Here is a 23,639-nt window from a genome sequence, read left to right as displayed (position 1 = left end):
AGCAACTTTAATTGCAAGGTGAAATAGGATTTGTTCCAGGGTTCCATATTTGTAATTATGTCCCATATTTAACACTTATTTTCTTATTGCCTTTTTAATTTACAGATATATTTAGTTATTGACAGGACAATATGTACAGTAAAGGGAGTATTAAAAGCTGTAAATATGTTCAGACATGTAATTTCCAAATCATGCAAATGTTACTACCTCTAATATGCTAATGTGCAATCACAAACATTTTGTGGGTATTTTATGATCAGTTTTTATAGGAACTCTAAACTGTGACCTGAGGAGTTGGTTTGTGTCCAGGCTGTCAGTGCCCCAGGCTGTGCCCTTCTTGCCAGATGCTCCTTGGCTACTTTTTGTTTGAGTTTTTAATATTTAACCCCTTTCCCCAGTTGGTTGTACTCTGCTTTGGTCTTGAGTGACCTGAGTTTTGCAGCATTAGAGGCCTAAAGAGCTGAGCTGTAACAGTGTTTCCATACTAAATGCATGAAATATGTGCCTTTGGTTATGCATGATAAAATTACTGTTATTAATTGTAGAGGAAATGCCAGACTGAACAGGCCATGGGCTCATCTTATCACAGTCTTTGCCTTCAGCAGGGCTTGTCTGTCTTTCAGAGGAAAGGGAAACCCCTATAATTAAATTTGAAAGCAGCTGATTTTCACTTTAATTTGGCTGTCTGACAAAGAAAATCAATACTTTAAGATAAAGTATTTTTACTGAGCTTTAGAATTATATTTTCACAACAGCAGAAAGTTGAAATCAAAACCCACATCAAGGGCTTGGCATTTAATCAGAATTGTGTCCTTCATTTGGAGATCTGCAACAGATTTAAAAACAACAATCATAGCGTGAGGCTGAAATAATTTGCAGTGTTCTTAAGACAGGATTTTGTGATGCTGGCAAACCTGTTATTTCCTGGAGTCATTAACATCTATGCTGAGATTTTCTTGGAGCTGCTGGTTCATACTGACTGGTTCTAAATTCTAGTTTTTCCAGTACTGCCTACAGTGCACCTGAGCAGTGGGATGTCCTGGGAGGCAGAGATGGAAATTTCACTGAGGCCCAGCTAATGATCAGCCTTTGTCCTGTCACTGAACACTTACAAACCTTGGAGTTGTGCCCTCGTTTTTACAGTTGTGGTTTCTGCTTTCAGTCATCCCCTCTCCTTGCAGGGATAGATTCCAGAGGTTAAAAGCATGGCTGTTAAAAGTATCATCAGCTTAATTGAGAGTGCTTGAAAAGAACTAAAAATTGAGAAACGTTGTGAGTGTGCTGCCTTTTGGCTGATGAGCATTTCCCTGTTCCTGCCCTTGTTCTGTGGGCTGGTGTGAGCAGGAGCACTGAGTGGGATGTTCTCAGCTGTTCTTGCTGCCTGCAGGGGTCTGTGGTGGGGACACCCTGTCCTTGGTGGTGCTCCAGGCTCACTGTCTGACACTGGCTCAGGCTGCCCAGGGAACCTGGGGCTGCCCTACCCCTGGAAATGTCCAAGGCTAGGCTGGACTGGGCTTGGAGCAACCTGGGACAGTGGGAGGTGTCCCTGCCCATGGCAGGGGGTGGAACTGGATGAGCTTCCAGGTCCCTTCCAACCCAACCCATTCTGCCATTCTGTACTTCAGTCCTGTGTAGAATACTCGGGGTTCTGGTTTGTTTAGAGGAATATGGAGATGCACTGAGCATCTTCCAGCAGGGTTGTTTCTGTGAGGGGTTTAAGAGATCTTTTAGAAGGATCTCTCCAGGAAATGGAGTAATGACATGCTATCACACACTTTGAAGGAAATGTGTTGCTCTTTTGCACAGTGCCAAACCTCCTCACTTGAGAACTGGCTGAGCTCTGTTAGGGAGCGATCACCACGTTTTAAATTATTCAGGGCAAGGTACAAGTGGAGAGCCAGCACTTACACTCTGCTGGCCTGGAGGTGAAACAGCCCCGGACAAAGGGACAGTAATCACAGTCATTGCAAACACACAAATTAGAAGTCTGTCTGCAGAGCAGTTGTCTCCAGTTGATTGCCCTGAGTAATTTTTTAATTTTAGGGTTTTGTTTGCAGAATTTGCCCTAGCCAGTGATGCAGCATAGTGACTTTCCTCCTTGGTATTTAGCCTGTGTGCCTTACAGCAAGCTCCTGCCACCAGAGAAGCAGGAATTGCACCACTTCAGCCTGGCATCTAATGTGATGCTGCAGCTCTTTCCTGGTGCCATCACAGAAGCACCAGAGAGAGATTCATCCCATATAAAATATCATCCATGGATAAGTTATGACTCAGTCTTTGTCAAGTAAACATCGGTCCAATTTGGCTCCACTGCACAGTGTGACATCTCCAGTGAACTGCTTGCTGATTCTTCTTGTCAAGCAGGAGCAAGGCTTAGGCTTAATTCAGTGAGGTGTGTTAACACATTGTTAAAAGTTTGGTCCCCTGGCTCAGTGCTGTTGGAATCTGCTTCCTCCCACCTAGGTGGGTTTGGTTTGTTGCATGGTTTTAGGGTTGAGCTTACAGCCAGTGAAGATCACTTTCTCTGTTAGCATTATCTTGATTAAACTGTTTAACTTTCCATGTTCAACAGTGTTCCAGCAAGATATTTTGCATATTTATCTTCTAAATAAGGAATATTTTCTCTCTTGTGTGTTGCCTTACTAGAAGTGTGCCTCTAAAACGCTTAAAACCAAACCTTGGTGGGTTTGATTTTTTGCAGGGTTCTCGGTGCTCCTCAGATGCCAACATGCTTGGAGAGATGATGTTTGGCTCTGTGGCCATGAGCTACAAGGGCTCCACATTGAAAATCCATCAGATCCGGTAAGATGAACTTTTTGCTGCAGGTGTTTTCAGAAGATTCACTCCTTAGTGCTATAAACAGTGAGCTGAATGGCACAAGTGCAGAGTAAAATGGATTTCTGTGTTTGCTTTAAAGTCAGTCTGATGTCATTTTTGAAATACAAGGCTGTTATGTCGTGTTAAGGTCAATAAAACCTGGAGGGCTGTGAAATGGAAGGCAAAGCCTGTCTTGGCACTGTTTGTGACTGACATCTCCCTCCTGTTCCTCAGCTCCCCTCCCCAGCTCATGCTCAGCAAGGTGTTCACAGCTCGCACGGGCAGCAGCATCTACGGCAGCCTGAACACGTGAGTGCCCTGCCCTTTGTGGCTATTGCACAGAAAGAGGTGAATGCAAGGACACACAGGACCTTCTTTGGACCCTCCAGATTCTTTCTCTAAAAAAATAACTCCTTGCTACATCCTGTCAGTGGTGTCTTCACCTCAGCTGGCTCTAAGGGAATGAATGAACCATTCCTTCCATGCTGATATGGTGAAGCTTGATACTGTAAGGTACAAAAGTACCTACCTGCAACCTTGGAGATTCAGTCCAAGATGAAGAAAAATACAAAAACATCAAAATAAAAAATATTATAAAAAGATGTTACAAAAATATCTGTTTTCTGTTATCAAGCGACCCACCTGAAGATGTGGCTTAGGCTATGAAAGTTTTTTCTAGTAGAATCCTGTGTTCTTACCTTGTCTGTTTCATTTTGGCTATAATGAACTATCTCTCTATTTTACTGAAATGCAAATCACTGGTTTTGTTATATGTTTTATGTTTGTTATAGGTTGCAGGACAGTCTTGAGTTCATTAATCAAGACAGCAATACATTAAAGCCTGACCACAGTACAATTATGAATGGACTTCTTGGGAATATAGGTAATTGCAAACAGATTTTATTTGCTGATATCTTTAATTGAGTAAACATAGATTCTAGAACATGCAAATCTTTTAAATAAATTTTTAAAAAAGCTAAAGATGTAATAGAAAATTAATGCTGATGGAGCTTGGAGAAGAATAACTTGGACTGTTCAGGGAATTAGCAGTTATTCAGTATACTCAGCTGCATATGTGTATACAAAATACATAATAGAAATATTTATATATACTTAAGTTCAAATACAGAAAATGTTGGAAAATAGCATTCTGTAGAAATTCCTGAAGAGCATATCTCTGATCAGGCAGGACTGATTCAGCCTGGCTCAGTTCCCTGGTTTTATTGCCATTAATAATTCTCATTCTGCACTGTACTCTGCCCCCCTGAGCACTTGTGGCTGTGTGTCCTGTACGAGTCTCAGTTAACCTTGCACAGCTGAGCTGCAGCTTTGGATCAGATTAGACAGAATATCTGTGTGTTCTCTCCTCTGGCTGACCATAGCAGCTAAACAGTCTTGAGAAACCATCTGGTGTCCTCAGTCCTGTGGGTGGAGGCTCCATGAACATTAGATAACAAAGGTCTGGGCTTTTCCTCTTGGAACAGTAGAGCAGATAGGACTGGACTTCAGTGCTTGGTTGTCCAGTGTAGCAGCCCGATCCATGGCTCTCTCCTCCCTTTCTGTTCATTTTGATTGTTGACTTAGCAAACAAATGTCTGTTGTAGGTGGAATAAGGGGGTTATTTTCACAATTGCTTTCCAGGAAATTGCTGTATGTAAAATATGCTTTTATAGGGTTGGAAGTAAGGGGTATATTTGATGACTGTGGTACTCTTAAATGGGTTTCTGACTCTGAGGTGGTTCTAGATCTTAGGGCTGTTTACTGCTTTCCTTCACATTGACTTTGCTAAGACTGTGCCCAGGTAAGGGCTTAAATGCTGCTCAAGCTCATGAGCTGTACACCTCATTAAAATAATTTGCAGTAGTCCATTTGTAAGGGAAACCAGTTAAGGTTGTAAGAACCTTACAACCTACAAATGCATTTCCCACCATCCTTTCAGGCTTCAGTTGTGATTTTTGCAGTGAATGTGGTGCCTGATTTGAGAGACAGGAGATCACCTTCATCTGCTGAAGGTTTCGCTGTGGCTTGTGCCTGGCAGGAGTGTGCTGTAGCATTAGAGTGATCTAAACTGCAAGTTCCAGTTCAGATAAAGCAGCTCTTAGGCATGGAGTGATTCAGGTGTAGCCAGTGCCACCTGTTCTCTGTGTCCAGCTGTGAGGTGACCCTGGTGACTGCCCCAAGAACCGAGCAGGAGCTGTGGGCACCTCGGGGCGAGGGTGTGTGGCAAGAGGCACAAGGTTGTCAGCAAGAAGTGGATGCTGGAGTTTTCTTTGTGACTGAGCTGCACAAGTTTTCAACAGTGTTTGTTTACAGTTGCCATTTGAGTACAGAGGGAACCCTAGGTAAAGCTAAAGCAGGGAGGGGAGTTAATCTATAACTGCAGCATTTCCAACAACTGTGCTCAGCAGCAGAGACTGCTCCTCACTCACCGCTGACAGGAGGAGGGTTTATGTGTTTTGGCTGGGAACTGTTTACAAGGTGCATTTTTCACATGTGCTGGTTAAAAAAAACCAAAGCAGCCCTGGTCATGTGTTCCCTTCAATGACTGGAGGCCTCAGAGAAAGGAAGGGAGCTTTGAGGTGCAGCCTTTGTGTTTTGTATAATCAGAAAACTTGGCGTGAGCATGGGCCTCAAATATAGGAGAGGGACTGGCAATTAACTCTTTAAAAGTACTTATGTGTTTTTTCTGGCTCTATGTACAGTAAATACACTGTTTCCCTGGTATATCTATAATTCAGTATTACTTTTAAAATGCACTACTGAGACTGCTAACATTTATTTTCTATGTGATCATTTCACTCAACTTATGTACTGACTATTCTCAGAACTACTTCAGCCTATAATATTCTGTTGGTTCTACTAAGATGAATTCCTGCCTTCTTTCTCCCCTTCCTCCTCCTCTTCAGAAGCAGTGTTCCCAGGCACCCCACCAGTGTGGATGTTAAAACAAACATTATACTCTGTGATGAATCTCCTGTTTGTGGTCAAGTTAGGCTTTGAGCCTGCATAAATTAATCATTTTTCAACCTTAAAATTAAAAAAAAAAACCCTTTGAGAAACCCCATCCTTGTATGGGAGACAGTGGAAAGCTGGGTCTATTATTATAAACTGTAAATGCTGTATAGCCCAGCTGTGAGACTCACCCTCACATCAGCGTTCTGGTAAAGCCTCAGAGCTGTTCTCCTGCCTGTGTTACTCTGCATTTATGTTGGCTCAAACCTTTCCCTGCCCTGGCCCCCTCCCTATGGACTGTTCTGCTTTACTAACCTCATTCTCTGATGTGTATTTTACGTTTTGCCGTGTAGGTCTTTCCCAGCTTTGCAGCCCCAGGCGGGCATTCTCAGAGCAAGGTCCGCTCCGCCTCATCCGGAGCGCCTCTTTCTTTGCAGGTTTGCTGTGTGCTGTGTGCTGTGCTGTGGGGCTAGTCTAGCTGGGGTGACAAACTCTGTGGAGTTGTAGTTTAGCCCTGTAAATAAGATCTCAGATTAATAAAAAAATTAAAAAATAATAAAAAAGAAAATAATAAAATGGACAGTGATGTTTGCTCCCTTACCTTTCTGGACACATTCCTTAAATCCCCAAAGGACAGCAGGCATTTAATAGTCCTCTTTCAATTGTCTGTGTTGTTCTGTTTTGGAAACTTAAATATTTAAATATGGAATTAATATTTATGGGGATAATATTTCACAATGATGTCAAGCTATTTTGATCTGGATTGGTTTCAACCAAAGTGTAAAAGTTAGAGCTAAATTAGATTAATTCAAAATGGACATTTCTTGCTTTTAGTGGATCTTATTTCCATGGCTGAGTAGCTTTATTTCACACAAATATTTGTAAAATATATCACATTTAAAGACTGTTGAGCCTGACACACCTTTGATCTTGTCTGTATGCAGACTGTGAATCTGGACAGCTTACAGCTTAGTTGAACAACCAATGCACTGCTCACAGCTTAAAAATATCTATTTCTTAAAGACAGCATTCAAAATTCCTTTAAAAGTACATATCTAATACCTGAGAAAGCTGGTATAGGAATGAAGTTGTGTTTGTTTTGAGTCTTGGTGGGTTTTGCCTATACATTGGGTACTACAAATGTGACCAGCATCCTCTTGGTACAGTAAAATTTTATTGAAAATTATCTATGGACAGAAACGAAGTCCTGGTTTTAGTTTGCACTTAAATAGGTGTATGGACTTGAGAAAAACCTATACAGGCTTCTCAGGTAAGTGTTTTGGTTTGTTCAGCTAAGCAGCCTTTCTTGGTGATGGCCTTGTGCTGTGCTGTTGATCTGAATTAATGAGCATGTTTTTGTTTCATTAATTACATGGAGATCTGCAAACAAGAAAGGAACTGTACATTCCCCTGCTAATTGGTATTCCTTGTTTTACAGTTCACAGCAACCCTATGGATATGCCTGGGAGGGAGCAGAACGAGGACAGAGACAGCGGGATAGCAAGATCTGGTAATGGCAGTTCCATGTGTTAACCCTGTAAACTCCAAAAATATTCATTTGTCATGGGATCTCTGCACATCATGAAGTAGTGCTGAAATGGGATTGTTCTGGTTTGCTCTGTGACATTAATGACACCTCTCTGTACAGGTCCAGGTGGTGCAGGTGTTGAGGATGTGTGTTGGGCAGCTCACAGTAACCTGACAGCAGTGTCTTTTATTAAACAAGCTACTAATAAGCAAGGCAGATTAAATATTGAAATGAGCTTGCAGCATTTCTAAGCAATACTTGCTGTCATCTCCTTTCCAAATCCAGGAGGCCAGGTTGGATGGGGCTTGGAGCAACCTGGTCTAGTGAAAGGTGTCCCTGCCCATGGCAGGAGATGGAATGAGATGAGCTTTCAGATCCCTTCCTACCCAAATCATTCTGTGATTCTGTGTTCCTATGATGGTAATATTAAAATATGAATTGGCTTCAACAACACCCCTTTCCTCCCTCCAAATTCAGGTTGTTGAACATTTGGGCTAGGATTGTAAAGGCTGTTAAAGGATGTGATCAACACTACTCCTTTCCACAAGGAATTTATTTCCTGATACTCAGGTTGCTGAGCAAGGTGCATCCTGTGCATTACCTATTATGTAAATCAGCAGGACTGTCCTACCCTTGTCATGCTTGTATGGCTTGTTAATGTCATTATAAACTGGTTATTTTTATATTAGAAACACAGATAAGCAAAAGAGAAGGCACTTGAGAAGCAACATCAGTATCTCCTGAGAGCCTTGGTTTAGTTGCTGGTGTTATATTCCGAATGCCCTTTTTTCTGGAGAGGTTTTTATTGCTCTTGTTGTTGCAGCATCTCTCAGCAGCCTGCTCATCACCCCGTTCCCATCGCCGGGCTCCTCGTTCAACAAGAGCTGTGCCAGCAGCTACCAGCGGCGCTGGCGGCGCAGCCAGACCACCAGCCTGGAGAACGGCGTCTTCCCCCGATGGTGAGCTGGCCGGGCCAGGGCTGCTTGCTGCCACACACCACTGATTCTGCTCGTGCATGTGTGCATCTGCCCTTGCTGATGCTTTCACTGGGGTATTTAGGGTGTAAGTCAGGCTGATCTTTTTCAGTCTCTGTGTGCCTCATGGCATTCGATGTTTTTTCACTAACTGGAAAGCCTTCAGCACCATAGAAATCTGTAGGCTGTAGTTTTCAGGATAAGAAGCCCTAATATCATACTCAAAGCACAAATTCTCGGCAGGTATAGGAGAGAACTAGAATACCAATATTCTGATCCTACAAACACTTTGAATCTGGTTCCAGAGTTTTGTGATTGCAAAATCAATTAATAGTTGTTTGTAAAAAATCACAAAGGGATTGTTATCAACGATAATGATTTGACAACACATTCAAGCAAAAGGTATTTGTTGAAGTTAAATGTTCAAGAACTGAATCACACAGGAAACCAAGGTACAACTTTGAGCAGTGGATTACATTAACTTTCCCTTTTGTTCCTGCTCCAAGGTCCATGGATGAAAGCTTCAACTTGTCAGATGACAGCTCTGGTCCAAACCCAGGAATTGTTAGGAAGAAGAAGATAGCAATTGGGGTTATTTTTTCACTCTCAAGAGATGAAGATGAAAACAACAAATTTAACGAGTTCTTTTTTTCACACTTCCCTCTTTTTGAGAGTCACATGAACAAACTGAAGAGTGCAATAGAACAGGTAAACAATTGCTTTGGCTTTTTGCACTTGTGTATGTTCTCCCAGCCCTCTCAGATTAATTTCTAACTCCTGTTGCTAGTTACAAAAGTGGGATCAAGTTGATGTTGGGCGTGGGAATTGCATCACTGCAGTTAAAACTTTGACTTTTATGCCTTGAATGGTGAAAAGCATAAAAGAAGCAGAAGCTGCAAATGTGCCTCACCTGTCTTCCCTCAGATGGGAAAGTTGGCACTTGGACCGTCACTTTATCACTTAAAAGAATTATTTGCATGACCTGTTGAACAAAAGATAAAGTCAAGCACATGACTTGGTTTTCCATTTTCTGTGCTCCTGTAGCTGTGTGTTACTTATCTGTTTAATGATTGCTTTCAAGGCCATGAAAATGAGTCGGAGATCAGCTGATGCCAGCCAGCGGAGTTTGGCATATAACAGAATTGTGGATGCCCTCAATGAGTTCAGGTGAGCCACGTCTCCTGTCTTTTCTGTCTCTTTCTTCAAAAGCACCTGAGCCTGTTTTAGAAGGATCTTCTTAGTGCAGGATAAGTAACTTAAAATGTCTAAAATCTCCTGCAAAAGTCAGTACAGCAAAGGACTGGTGATACCAAGCTATCCTAATGTGTCTGAGGTTTTGGATTTTTCCAAGTGTGTGTCCATCAGTCCTGGGTGAACAGGACACAGATGTTCAGGGTTTTCTGTGCTTTAGGTGATAAGAAAGCTCCCAGTGACCTCCTAAATGGTCTTTTGTGGCCTGTTGAGAGGGGGAAAAGCATTGCAAAGTCCTGTTTTGAAATCCTCCTCTAGTGTGTATTGTCCTGATGTGTGACAAAGCTCACCCCTCTCTAAGCTGTGCTCCAAAGGTGTTTCAGAAAAACTGTTAGGAAAGAGAAGAGCTGTCTTTTCCCACAGTCAAATGCAGTGCTGTAATCTCTGGCTATTGGTACCTGCAGAGCCTCTCTGTTCAATAGTTATTATACAAAGTAACACAGATAAGTACATCCCTGGCATTTAGCTGTATTTTCTTTCCATAGTTGAAGTCATGGGGAGGGAGTTAAGATGAAATCCATCTGCTTGGAGTGATTCATCTCCTCTCAGATGGGAGTGGCAGGGTGCTTCCTTTTACAACCACTGTAGAGCTACTTTTTAGAGACATTATTGAAGACAGCTCTCTGATGTTATAAAAAGAAATTTCTGACATCAGGATGTATTTTACTGAACAGAGAAGGATCCTGAGGGCTCACTTATTTTTCCACAATTTTCTTACCTGAATGCCATGGATTGGGTGGTGCTGCAGGATGAAGGCACAGTGTATTTTCAATTTTTTTAGAAGCTCACCTCCAGGCAGTCACAAGGAAGGGCAGAGGATATGTCCTGTAGGGACAGAAGGCAGAAAATAGGGAGCACGTGGGCCTGTGGATGGGATAAGCTGTGCCAAGAGAGGGAGCAGAGGGAGCTCATGACTGCTGGGAGCCACTGATCCAGCCCAGGGGCCTGAGACAAGTTCAGCAACTCGGAGCAGCCACAATGATTCCTCCACTCCCACAGCTCTGCCCTGCCTCTCCTCCCAGGTCTCTCCCTGAGCCATTTCTGTGCCTTCCCACCCTCTGTTAACACCAGCTCCCCAGCTGTTTTCCAAACCTTTCCCCCAAAACATTCCCCCTCAAGATACACTCAGCGGACTTTGCCCGTTCTCCTTTGTCCTTCCAAGTTAAACAGTTCCAGAGGGAGGGGAGGGGCACCTATCCCAAGTCAAAAGCAGGAAAAAAACCCTGAAAACACAGGGCAAATCCCTTGTGCTGGCTTTCCCTCCTGGAGGGAGCTCAGCAGTGCTGAGCTGGGATGGGGTGAGGAAGAAGCACTGTAGCCCAGCAGACACAGGAAGATTGGCACTCAGGGCTCACCAGGAGCTGGGATCATTCCCATGACATGGCCATTGCATAACCAGCACTTGGAGCTGAACCACCAGTTCTGTGCAGAGGTTTCCATGGTGATATAAATATTGCTCTTTAATAGTGTAATGAAGTTAATTAAATCCAGTTTAATTTCATAGAAATGAATTTCCTGGGGCAGCAGCCTTTGGCAATTTTGGGTTTTGCTGGGTTTTTTTAAGGGATTGCATTCAGAGGTGGGCAACAGCTGGTACCCTGGGCAGGGTCCTTGTGCCCCTGTGACATGTGTGACATGCATGTCATCCTCATTTCTGTGACATGCAGGACCCCCTTGCTTTTCAAAGCAATGCAGGATGTGTCTGGTAAGAAGAGAGAGGTATATTTAAATACCAAAGGCTGGATGCAAAGATGCTTTGGCACAGGTTCAGCAAACCCATTTAGGACACTATTATCTCTTTAGGTGTCTGCTTTCCCACTGAAGTCACGGGGAAGTCAGGAGACGAGTCCTTTGGTGAACCTGAGACTTGTGTTGATTCCTGTCCTCTTAGCAAATTGTGCTGGAGGGAAGAAGGGTGCTGACTTCAGTGGGCTGGTGATTCTAAAATGTAATCCTGTTGCTGGTTTAACTCATTGCAGTCTGGTTGTTTTAAGGAGAATATTTTTTGTTTGTTTTTGTTTAACCTCCCCACAGATTTTCAGAGGTGCTCAAGAGTAGCTGATGTGCCCTCATCTGGTGATCAGAATAACCTCAGAGCAGTGGGCATGGGGGATGTGCTGCCCTGCTGATCAGGAAAGGAAGCATGTCATCCCAGAGTCCCCTCTGCAGGGAAGGGGCTGTAGGTCACTCCACTGCCTGCAAAAAGGGAGCTGGGTCAAAGCTGGAAAACAAAGCTGCCTTCTCTCAAAGGCCCAGGCTGCTTCTGCAAGTGGAGGCTGTTGATAAATTTGCCATCAGTTTGGTGCCCAGCTCCAGGCCTACCTTTGCATCATTAGTCACTTTACAGCAATTTTTAATTTTCTAAAGCACGGATGGGTTTAGCTATTAACACTTGACTTAGAGGCTTAGAACTCTCTGTGGATGTCAGCTGTGCAGACACATGACTTAGGAAATAAGCTACTGTACTTGCATAAACATTTTGGCTCCCCCAGTCCCTGAGGCCAGCGCAGCACATTGATAACACAGATTATGCATGTGACTAATACCTGTGTGGCACAAATGCTGGCTGGCAAGGAAACCCTGATGGCAGGGCCTGGGGAAACACCTCTCTGCTCTCTGGCAGACAGATTTGATCCCATTTTCTGCCAGTAATTTTTAAACAGCTTATGCTGCTGTGAACTGAGTGTGCTCAGTGGTGCCAGCACGGGCACTGAGTTGTGGGGGAGCCCCGCTCCTGCATTCCCTGCAGTGGGGATGCCTTTGTTTTGCTATTCCTTTTTAAGGAAAAATCATCTTTGGAAGGATGGAATGAGGGTAGGAAACAAATGTATGTGAATTAAGCTGTATAAACAACTGATTGTTTTCTCTCTTTGCCATTATGTTGTGGCTCCTAAATAGCAGAGCTGCTCTGGGGGCACAGTGCTGAGGGCCAGTGTGTTTTCCTTGGGGAATAGGGGGCTGTAGCAGGATGCTTTCGTCCATGAGGAGCTGTCTGGCTCATTTGGTTTGTACAGCACCAGGGAAAGATGTCTTTGATTGGTTCTGAAAATTGGTTCTGAAAGCCAGGGTGGTTGGGGGTGTATGAGGGTGAGGGTGGAGCAGCTGTGCTGTGGTGTCTGTGGGATAGGGCTGCTCACCTTGGTGCCACCTGTGCCCTCAGGGCAGGCAGACCCCAGAGGAATTGAGCTGGGCTTGGCTCAGGGCTTCCTTTTTGCTTGGCCAGGCTGGGTTCACTGGCTCTCAAACCCTGTGAGATGTGAAGGTGTTTCCTGAGGGGCACTCTGGCCCCTGTGCTCAATTCTACACTGCTGGGGCCAAGGTGCCTGGAAGCTCCAGGCTGGAGTTCAGCCTCCCAGAGGCGTTTCCAAATATAAACCAATTTAAATGTACTGGAACCCTCAAAAGAGCAGAGTCTCTCATTAACTGAGCTTTCCCTCACATGCTGGTGTGTGTGTGTGGGGAGGGAGGGAGGGGAGGGGGTGCTGCTGCAGATGGCTATGAGGAGAGTGGCCAAGTGAGTTTTTAATGATTGTTATTTTTAAAATCCTGTTAACTTCCCCGTAGTGTTTGAGGAGGGTTTCTTCGTGTCGTTTTTTTGTTTTGTTTTCGTTTTTGCCCTTTGCTATCTGGCAGGAGAGCTTCCCTGGGTGCTTGAAGAGCTGGGAAGCAGTTAATCCTTGCCCTTGGTCTGTGTGCCATTGCTGCCTTGGCTGGCTGAGGGTTCCCTGTGCTGCAGTCACATGCCTGCTGGCCAGGGGCCAGGGCAATCTGATCTGGCTCGGAGGAAACACTATCAGCTGCAGATGCAGCCAGGGTTACCAGAATAGTAAATAACGAGTCACAAGACTCGGGCTATCTTTTCAACGAAAACAAGTATTTTAATATGTTGGTTTTAGTATAGAAGTAGTTTCTTTTTTCAAAACAGCCGAGCTGCAAGAGGCTTGTCTTGGGTTAGTTTGCATAGGATGGAGAAATAAACTGTGTTTTACATTAAGTTGTGCTGTTTATCTTCAGCTTCTCAGGTCAGCTGTGTCTGGGGTTGTAAGTTTTTATACTTGTTTTGAGCTTTGAAACTCCTTGAGTTTGAGATCTGTGGACTTGAGCTTTCTTTTTTTTTTTTTTTTTTTTTGGCATCTTTAACATCTGCTCCAGTTAATGGGCTGTGAACAGAAAGCTTTCCCCTAATAAACCCCCCAGTCCCAGGTTACCCCTGCAGAGGAACGAACCCCCAGTACCCCAGGCCTGTTTGTGCTGCTGGAGACCCTCTGGTGCCCCAGAGGCAGGGCTGGTGTCCCTGGCTGTGTGCCCCACTCCTGTCTGGGCAGCAGGACTGGTGCTCAGCTCTCACCACGCTGGGTTTCCCTCCTAGGACAGGACCAGCAGCAGAGGGTAACAGGGAGCAGCTGGTGAGGCTGCTCCAAAGTGGCCCAGCAGAGCCTCTGGGGAGGGCAGAGGTAACTCAGCTGTGCCTCTCTCCAGCACATGACTCTTTTGTGGCGCTCTCATCGTGCTTCTGGCAGTGGAGGATTTGAAGGTGTAACCTTTGAAGAAGACAGGGTTGATTTTGGCTGTTGTGAACACAGAGAATGGATTTTGTATTTGATGAAAATTGTAAGGAAAAGTAAAGCAGAGAAAGCCATTGCCCCCTCACCTTCTTCCTTCAGGAGCAGCCCTGGTGAGCTCAGTCACCTCTGCTGCCCTTTGGGGACCAGCCCTGGGGTCTGCACCCAGCTGATCTGTGCCCAGGGGCTGGGGGTGCCTCCCTGCTCCCCAGGCTGGGATGGGCTGAGCTGCTGCTGCTGCAGCTCTCCCTTCTGGGAGTTTCACTTTAAACACTCAGCCATGGAGGATCTGGCAGCTGCTGCTCCAGTGTGTTTGCCTGCCTACTCTGCACAGCTTTGCTGCTGGAAGTGTCTGTAAATTCTGAGACCACAATATCCAGAGAAGATATATCAAGATACAATAGAAGTTCAGAAGTTTTTATAGCTATAAAAAAGAAGATATAAGATCTTAATAAGTCAGGGGTGGTGCTAGGGATAATGGGGTAATGTATATCTTTGCCTTTTAAAACAAAAATACTTTGCCTAGAAAAAGTAGTGCATTAGCCAGGAAGAAACCTGAATTGATCAGTCATTGCCCATGTCCTTTTGGGCTTTTTCAGGCTTACATTTTTACTGTGTTAAAAATACAGCTTCCCATAGTGTCATAATGTAGGCTTTGTGCTTTAAACTATAGCTTCTTTATATTTAACAGTAATCTGAGGGATTTTAATCTGGTATTTTACTGCAGAGCAAAATTTTAATCATACATTTACTGTCCTCTGTAGAGTCAAAAAGGATGTGGTGAGTGTGTAATAGGTACAGCCACAGGGTGCCTTTACTGTCATCCTCTCTATTTAAAGCTAAAGATGTGAACTGGTTCCCTGCTCTACACACCCACACTTCATAGGTTTGGCCTGGAGATTCAGCAAGTTTTTAAAGCAAGGAGGAAGTTAAGGTATTTTTATAAGTGAGATACATACAGTCTTGTCCTAGTCATAAATAAAGCAGAAGTTTATTTCAAATGAAATGAAGAACAAGCAGGGAGATAAGAAGAAATGATCCATTCCTTCTCCATTCAGAGCAGGGCAGCTCTTGACTTTTGCCAGGGAATGTTGCTGTGTTTGGGATCAGGTCAGGTGGATGCAGGAGGAACCTGTGAGGTTCAGCTCTCTGAGTTCAAGGGTGAATTTGTGCTATTTAATGAACAACATGGCTTGGAGAATGGTTGCTGAGAGAAATTTTGTCTCTGATAGAAATGAGAGCTGGATCTAAATGTTGCACAGAATTCTTTTAAGCTGGGATTTCTACTTTTTGTTGTTGTTTGGGGTTTTTTGTTTGGGTTGGTTTTTTGGGGGCTGATGGGTTTTTTGTTTGGATTTTTTGTTTGTTTTTTTCTTTAACCTCCTGGATTTTTTGGTTTTGTTTTCTAGAACAACTATTTGCAATCTCTACACGATGCCACGGATTGGGGAGCCTGTCTGGCTCACCATGATGTCAGGGACACCAGAGAAGAACCAGCTGTGCCATCGCTTCATGAAGGAGTTCACCTTCTTGATGGAAAATGCTTCTAAAAATCAGTATGGTGGATTTTAGTTTCTAAATTACATGTGTGATTGTGCCTTTTTGTTTCAAACCAATTTTGAATTAGTTATTAAAATCCTGATAATCAAATAATCAAAAGGCCATCCATAAATACCTTCTTTCTGAAACAAATAAGAAATTATCTCATTAAATTCCTGCTTCCTCACAATCTCTAAATCTTGATAGAGGCTGAACATCTGAAACATGTCCATAGGAAGTGTGTGATATGTGTGGATATCTGGAAAGGGGTGAAGATACCTTACAAAATGCATTAACTTATCTTTCAGAATCAGTTATCATGTGATGAGCAGGATTATACATTCAGGAAGAGCTGTGTCTGTAATACTGTCAGACCACAAACCTTAAATGTCATTTTAAAATGCCACTAAAGAACTGCTGTGCTCTTTAGTGCTCACTCACCTCTCTGACCTCAGGCCCCAGCTGTGAGCAGATGCTGAAAACTGAGAAAGAAAGTTCCTGATAAACTGGGGAGAATCTGATAAATTTACTCTTTTGTCAACACTATCCCCTTTCCTCAGGGCATGAGCAGGGGAAGTTTTTAAAGGGTTTATCTCCATTACAGTCCTAAAAAGAGCACAAACCTAGTTTGGGTGGGGATGGCACCTGCAGATGAGATGTTTGGTCAGGGTGGGAAGGGGCTGCTGCTGCCGTCCTCCAGCTCTGCCACCACCTTTGTCATCCCTTCTGTCCCCTGAGGAGATGGTGACAGTGCTCACTGTGGTCTGCCTGCTCCTGCCCCAGGGCAATGGGACAAACCCCAGGGAGTTGTGAGGGGTGCAGATGTATTTTCTAAAGATCAGTTCCTGCTTCAGTGGATGTCTTTGCTGGGGTTGTCTCCTTTCATCCCTGCCATTGAGTTCTGTACATATTGGTTACATTTAAATAGTCATTTATTTGGGTTCGTTCTCTTTATTTTAAATATAATAGATTTTAAGTGATGGAAAACAGAGAAAAATTAAGCCCTTTATCCTTCCCAATTTAGTTTTAAATCTCTCCTCCTTTGGCTGTCTGTGGTGTGGCTGCATGGAAGCTGTAGGGTTCCTGATGTTTGTAAATTATTCAAATAACACCATTTTGAGACATTTGGCTCTTTTCCTCCCCACACATGAGCCACTGTGGCCAACAGCACCATGTGTTGGTGTGTGGAGCCTCTTGGGCCAAGCTCCTGCCAGGAAAACCAACTGGAAAGACTCCACAGAGCAGAAACCTTGCTCCATCATTGCAGTAAATCAGATAGTTCATGTCTTTCAGGAAGTTTTTTCACCTTAGCTGCTTAGCCAGTGAAAACTGTTTTGCCAGCATAGGAACACAGCTTCTCTGGCTGAGCTACAGAACTTTGTGGGGGTTATTTTTGAAAAGGAGCAGGGGTATGGGCTGAAATTGCACAATAGTTAGGTGAAAGAACACAGCACCCAGCTGTTTTACAGGTTTGGTGGCAATAGTCTTCCTTCTCATCCACAGTCACAAGGGGTTTGGGATCTCCTTGGGGTACAGGGGCCACACAGTGCCACTGCTTTCTTACAGTGAGTGAAATTAATTGGTTTTGAGATGTTTTACAACATAAAACTTGCAAAATAGGAAGTCTTATAATTGTTGCCAAACAGAGTGAGTGAGATGCCACAAAGGTAAAATTTTTCATTTTACTTTAAATGTGTGTTCTAAAAAAGAGCTTTGCCAGGGTGGGAGGGAGGGTCCAGCCACCCTGTCTCTCCCCAAGGAACCAAGACTGAAGGGATGATCTCTGCTGATTTTGTTTCTTTAATCCTTGATCCATATAGACTAGAGCTGCTGTCAGTTTAACATCTTGACTGTATCTCTGGAAAAAGAAAAAACATATTGAACATTTTGCTTTCAGGTTTTTACCAGCTTTGCTGACTGCAGTGCTGACCAACCACCTGGCCTGGGTCCCCACTGTCATGCCCAATGGCCAACCACCAATAAGGATCTTCCTGGAGAAGCATTCTTCCCAGAGTGTGGACATGCTGGCCAAAACTCATCCCTACAACCCACTGTGGGCTCAGCTTGGTAGGTGGCAAATACCTCTGAACCCCCAGCAGCTTTACAGAAATGGGAGTGCATGAGGTGGGGTTTATCATGCTGCTTACTCCCCTCCCAGGTTATTTATTTTCAATACAAAATGAGAGAAAAGTGTGTTTCAAGCTTAGAGGTGGTCACTGTGGTTTTTTATGCTCTAAGTTTTTAAGGTATTATCCATTAAAAAATGTTGGCCAAAAAGTAAAGCCCTCTTTAGTCCTCAGTGTTGGGTCCCTTAAGGTTCCCTGCTCTGGTGCTGGGGGAGGATTCCAGGCCTCCTCTGGTCCTCCTCCAACTGTAGGGAAAATCTGTTTTTATGTTTTGAGATGCCACTATCACTAAACCTCATTCTGGAATGAGAAAATCAAGAAAATTCATCTTTTGATCAGAAGTGAACATACTTTTAATACAACAGGGTGAAGCAGAACAGGAAGTCAAAGCTTGGCAAGCCCCAGGGAAGGTCTCAGAGCCCAGTCAGTGCTGTAGCTGGTCACACTGTCTGATAATTGCCCAGGAGAGAAGAGCAGGGGAGGTCAGGTTGTCCTGCTCTCCACACAAACTCAGTCATAGGATTTGATTAGGGAAGGTGAGGAGGGTTTTGTGAGGTTGTCCTATTTCTGTACAGGTAGGAATGGCCAGGGTGTTGGCAAGAAAACTTGATTTCAGGCCTCATGTGGCTTGAGGGAGGTGGTGAGGGTGGCCTTCAAGAGGACTCCTTGTCCCCTCAGCCCTGCAGTCATGCAGTGCCCTGATACCTCCAGAGCACACAGCCACTTGCCCAGGTGACTCAGTACAGCCAGAGCACCCCATCCAAGCCATGGCAGAACTCAAGGAGGGCAAGAGAAGGAGGTTGGCTTCAGCCATACACCTGTCATGGTCATTTTTTGTCCTCATTCCTGGCATAGGTTTGTTTCTTTTACAGCTTTCTTTTGTGGGTAAAAGTCCAGCCCACTTTCCAGACTCTCCAGGATAATTTGGCACAGGCGCCTCCTCTGTGCCATGGCTGTATAAGGATCCCAGGAGATGAGCCTCCAAAGCTGGAGTGAGGTGGTGTGAATGCTCCCTGATGTGTGGGATCAGATGTCCCCCTGACCAGTGGCTCACCTTACAGATCATACCAACAGCATCTTTGGGATTCTCTTACTGAAAACAAAATACAGCATAGCTGTTTTAACTCTACTGCTTCAGTATTTCTCTCTTATAGACCTGGCCTTTGAAAACTGGCCCAACAGCTGGCTGTTAGAAGAATAAATTATTGTAAAGATTCCAAATAATTGTGTGTTTAATTTCCTGTCCTAGGTGACCTGTATGGGGCCATTGGATCACCTGTGAGATTAGCGAAAACAGTCGTGGTTGGCAAAAGACATGACCTCGTCCAGAGGTTGCTTTATTTCCTCACTTACTTCATCAGATGCTCTGAACTTCAAGAGACACACCTGCTGGAAAATGGGGAAGATGAGGCCATTGTCATGCCTGGCACTGTGATCACTACCACGCTGGAGAAAGGAGAAGTGGAAGAGTCTGAGTACGTGCTTGTCACGATGCACAAGAACAGGGGCAACTTGCTCCCCACCGAGTCTGAAGAGATGAGAGCTCCCAACTGCAGCTGTAAATACTGCAAATGTCCCATCTCCCTCGCACAGAACATAGAAGGTGTTGCACAGCAGGAGAGAGAAGACATGCAAAGCACTCCTAAGGTAGAGCTGGAATCTTCTTCAGACGAGAACAGAACCATTGTTCCTGAGGATGGCCAGGAAGATGCCGTGGATGGGACACAGCCAAGGCCCTGCCTGGATGCCAAACTGGAGACTGTGGTGTGCACAGGGTCAGCTTCACCCGAGAAATGTGTGGGGGCAGAATCTTGTTTGGAGCCAGCAGGCAGCACATGGAGGAGTGAGGATGCTCTGGAGGCGGGCAGCCAGGCAGGAGGGGGCACAAGGACACCTGGCATTGCTGTGGAGAAGAAGCCACCTGATAAGCTCTTCATGGACACGTTCCCCTGCAGCGCTGCCGAGGCTCAGACAAAGGTGACTTTCCTCATCGGAGATTCCATGTCACCTGACTCAGACATTGAACTGAGAAGTCAGGCAGTAGTGGAACAAATTGCCAGGCATCACAGCCCGCCAGCAGCGGAGGCAGGAGTGTCTGCTGATCAGAACTGTGAAGCTAAACAAACTGTTGAGGACCAAAATAGAGACTGTGGGACAGCTGAACCCTTTCCTCAAGTTGCTAGTGAGCATCAGAGCTGGAACTCAAACCCATACAGTGCTGAGAGCATGAGTCTGTTTGATGAATATTTCACTGATGACAGTTCAGTTGAAACCCAGACTACTGATGATATTCCAGGGCAAGCAGCTGCAAACCTTCTTGCTCACAACAGTAGTTTAGAATTTTCTAAAAAGCTCTGTACAAAGGCTTGCAAACCACCTAGTGAATTTTGTAAATTTATGGACTCTGTTCGACAAGAGACCTACAAAAACTGCTTTAATGAGCAGGACCAAAGAGAGAAAATCTCTATTCGCGTCCCCCATGGGGACAGGGAAAACGTAGAGAAAAAAGTGGCCCCGGGAATTGATTGGGACATTCCAAGAAATGAGAGTTCAGACAGTGCCCTGGGTGACAGCGAGAGTGAGGATACAGGCCATGATCTAACCAGACTGGGCAGTAACTATTATGGAGGAGAGCAAGAAGACTGGGCAGAGGAATATGAGATTCCCTTCCCTGGGTAAGTACTGTTCAGCACTAACACAGCCTAAAAAGATGGAGCCTCTTCTCATGTCACCTATTTGGAGGACTGTAGCCTAACTTGGCATCAGGGGTTGGAAAAGTGTCTCTTGAGCTTGCTGGTTGTTGAGGAATATTGAGAGATCAGTTGTCTGGAAAAAAATACTAATGGTGTATTGTGATCTTGGCTTGTATTCTCTGCTTCCATGACAAGCTGACTGCAAAAGCTGACTGTAAACTTTTTTAAAAGTGCTTGACTTCAAGTTGGAAGAGATATGAAAAACGTAGAAATGCATCCTATGTAAGGTGAATTTACTGTTTACTGTTGTACATCTTTTTGATATGCCTTTCTTGCAGGTCAAAATTAGTTGAAGTCAACTCTGTCCAGCCCAGTATTGCCAATTTTGGAAGATCCTTATTAGGAGGCTACTGTTCCTCTTACGTCCCTGACTTTGTTTTGCAAGGAATAGGAAGTGATGAAAAGCTGAGGCACTGTTTGGTGTCAGATTTGTCTCATGCTGTGCAGGTAATTAAGCTATATTTGGTAAATGTATTTCTCACAGTAGGGAAAGATAAATGTTTGTGAAGGTACAAACCTGCTGGAAGTGGAAATATTTCCTGTCACAGCTCCTGTCGGATTTCTCCAGTCCCAGGTCACCAATTTTTCTCCTCTCTCAATTAATGTATCTGAAAATCGTGGATATTCCACTGCAGTTCTGGAGCATGAACGGTGAGGCTCCCACTGAAGCCAGCTGGGAGGCTTGTGCCCTGGGAAGATGGATCTCAGTGCTGAGTTCTGTCACTGTCTCCTGTAGCTTGGCAGCTGATGGTTGTGTCCCCACAGGATGGAGTGATGTTAAACAAGCCCATATTCCGAGGTTGTGCCTCTCTCCCTGGGCACAGAGTCCTTCTGCAGTGGTGCAGAAGCTCTCATTGCTCCCTGCTCTGTCCCTGCACGTCTGACTCATGTGCTGCTGCTTGTGCAGCAGAATGTGTTCTCCATCACAAATGCTCAGTGTTTTGGAGACATTGCTCCTTCTTTAGGATGGTAGTCCATGTGTCCAACAGCACTGTCCTCATTGGAAAAGGAGAAACCAATGCAAAGATAATGGTCTGAAGGGAACTTGTGCTTCTGACGTGTTGGAGATCATCTCTCCTCCACAGCAGTTTTTCCCTAGATGAACTGGGCCATGACTAGGAAGTGTGGTATTTCCTCCCCCTTTTACCAGGAAAGAAGTAGAAAGCAGGCTGTCACTGAAAGTGTGGCATCTGCTCCCATCTAGTTTAGTCTCCAGAGAATAAGGAAAAACAGGCTGCTGAGCAGCCACTTTCCTGAGAGCTTCCAAAAAGTCCTCTTTTCCCTACTCACTTCAACAGTGTGCATTAGACCTGCAGCCATTCTCTGCATGCCCTTGCTGACTCCTTGGAAGCAGATAATTGCTAACAGTTCAGCCCAGAAAATTTATTAGGGAAGGACAGTGGGTTTCCAAAGATCCTTTTTTGAAGCCTTTTTCGTGGCTTTGGAGCGGTGCAACGCCAGCAGGGGGGAATGGCAAGGCACAGGCTTGGTTCCTAACTCCCTCTGCTGGCCTCCCGTGAAGGAAAACCTGTGACAGCTGGGGATAATCTGACCTCATTAACACACTAAACAGCAAGTTGGATTTCTGGTGCTTTCAGTTTTAGGAGTTTAAAATACACTTTAGATGTGTTTGAATTCTTTATATCAAATACCAAAAGATGTTACTGTCAGCCAGTGACATGCTTTAAAGCCTGTAAGGAAAGATAAAATAGTCACTATCCTTCTAAGACTGTGCCTTGTTCACAAAACCCTGCTGGTTTTAATGGATGGAATGCAAAGTGGGCAAATGTATTTTAGGTGAAGCAGTGTCTGGGATGCTATCCTGCTATCCAGCAATGCTCTCCTAATATCCAGGATGGGTATTTCTGTGAAAAGTTTTGTGAAAAGAGTGCTGTCATTTGTCATTCTTGGGGCTCTGCTCTTCATTTTTTGTTCCTAGCACCCTGTTCTGGACGAGCCCATTGCAGAAGCTGTGTGCATTATTGCAGACACGGACAAGTGGACGGTGCAAGTGGCCAGTAGCCAGAGGCGAATGATTGAGAACAAACTAGGAAAAGAAGTGTTAGTCTCCAGTCTTGTCTCCAACCTGCTTCATTCCACTCTTCAGCTTTACAAGCATAATTTATCTCCAAACTTTGTAAGTCTAAATGGAAACCATGAGGGCAATGGTTTTGAAGCACCCTTTAACTTCCCAGGTTAGAGATACGTAAGGCTCTGCCTAGTGTTTGTTTTCATAGCCAGTGCAACTTCTGGTATAGCTGTTTGTGATGCCTATTGAAATGCCACTCTAATCAAAACAGCTGCCTCATTAATTTTGATTTAACATGTAATCAAAGGCTTCTGCTCAAAAATGAAAGTCCTGCCCGTGAATATCTCACCTAGACACAGCCACAGAACAGTCAACAGGGGTGTGGGATCTGTACTCTCTGGTTTGGTTCTGTCTTCTCCCTGACACAACTCCTTTTGCTTTTTTTAGTGTGTGATGCACCTGGAAGATCGGCTGCAGGAGCTCTACTTCAAAAGCAAGATGCTGTCCGAGTATCTCAAGGGCCAGATGAGAGTCCATGTCAAGGAGCTGGGCGTGGTGCTGGGGTATGGTCACAGCCTTGTCCCAGCAGTGCTACCCTGGGTGTCCTGGTGCCACACCCTGCGCCTGGGCTTGTTCCTAAGCATGGCAAAATGGATTCCTAAGTGGGACTGGAACTCCTAAGTTACCCATGGCTTTAGGCTTCTCCTGAGGCTTTGCTCAGTCACAAGGATCCCCCAGCCTTTCTGTCTTCCCTGCGGGCAGGAGGATGGGCTCAGCACTCCGGAGCTTATCAAACTCCCTTCTTAGCTGGTCAGTCGTCACTGAACAGCATGGGGCACCTGATTCCTCCAGGCTGACTTTCCCTACATGGCAGAAAACACTCTCTGTGTCATGTAAGGCACATAATACCTCTCTGTGGGAGTGGGGCATGGGCAGAGGAGCTATTTAAGGGGTGTTTGTAGGAAGGCTCTGATATGTTTTCCTGCAGAGGAGTGCAGTGTGAGCAGGAAGGCACACAGAGCATGTGTGGTGCTGGACATAGCGGCTTTAGCTGGTCCTCCGCTCCTGAACTGTGTCCCCCAACTATTATTCCCTTTACTCTGAAGTT

General features: G+C 44.7%; 1 protein-coding gene across 3 annotated transcripts in view; it reads left to right on the top strand.

Annotated features, from left to right (window-relative positions):
- The window catches only part of FNIP1 (folliculin interacting protein 1), a 64,350-nt gene that overhangs the window by 37,242 nt on the left and 3,469 nt on the right, over positions 1 to 23,639 (top strand). For 2 of the 3 annotated variants that reach the window (XM_064724813.1, XM_064724814.1), the window contains exons 4-17: positions 2,702 to 2,802; positions 3,052 to 3,126; positions 3,609 to 3,700; positions 6,123 to 6,206; positions 7,208 to 7,279; positions 8,121 to 8,256; positions 8,778 to 8,979; positions 9,353 to 9,438; positions 15,494 to 15,640; positions 17,521 to 17,690; positions 18,999 to 20,424; positions 20,781 to 20,949; positions 22,442 to 22,639; positions 22,979 to 23,094. In XM_064724813.1, the coding sequence (XP_064580883.1) occupies positions 2,702 to 2,802; positions 3,052 to 3,126; positions 3,609 to 3,700; positions 6,123 to 6,206; positions 7,208 to 7,279; positions 8,121 to 8,256; positions 8,778 to 8,979; positions 9,353 to 9,438; positions 15,494 to 15,640; positions 17,521 to 17,690; positions 18,999 to 20,424; positions 20,781 to 20,949; positions 22,442 to 22,639; positions 22,979 to 23,094 (3,074 nt within the window). The remainder of the gene's footprint in view (positions 1 to 2,701; positions 2,803 to 3,051; positions 3,127 to 3,608; positions 3,701 to 6,122; positions 6,207 to 7,207; positions 7,280 to 8,120; positions 8,257 to 8,777; positions 8,980 to 9,352; positions 9,439 to 15,493; positions 15,641 to 17,520; positions 17,691 to 18,998; positions 20,425 to 20,780; positions 20,950 to 22,441; positions 22,640 to 22,978; positions 23,095 to 23,639) is intronic. The other variant, XM_064724815.1, reaches the window with a different exon arrangement.

The sequence above is a fragment of the Zonotrichia leucophrys genome, chromosome 13, assembly GCF_028769735.1.
Source record: "Zonotrichia leucophrys gambelii isolate GWCS_2022_RI chromosome 13, RI_Zleu_2.0, whole genome shotgun sequence".
Taxonomy (NCBI): domain Eukaryota; kingdom Metazoa; phylum Chordata; class Aves; order Passeriformes; family Passerellidae; genus Zonotrichia; species Zonotrichia leucophrys.
This window is presented reverse-complemented; position numbering and strand designations above follow the sequence as displayed.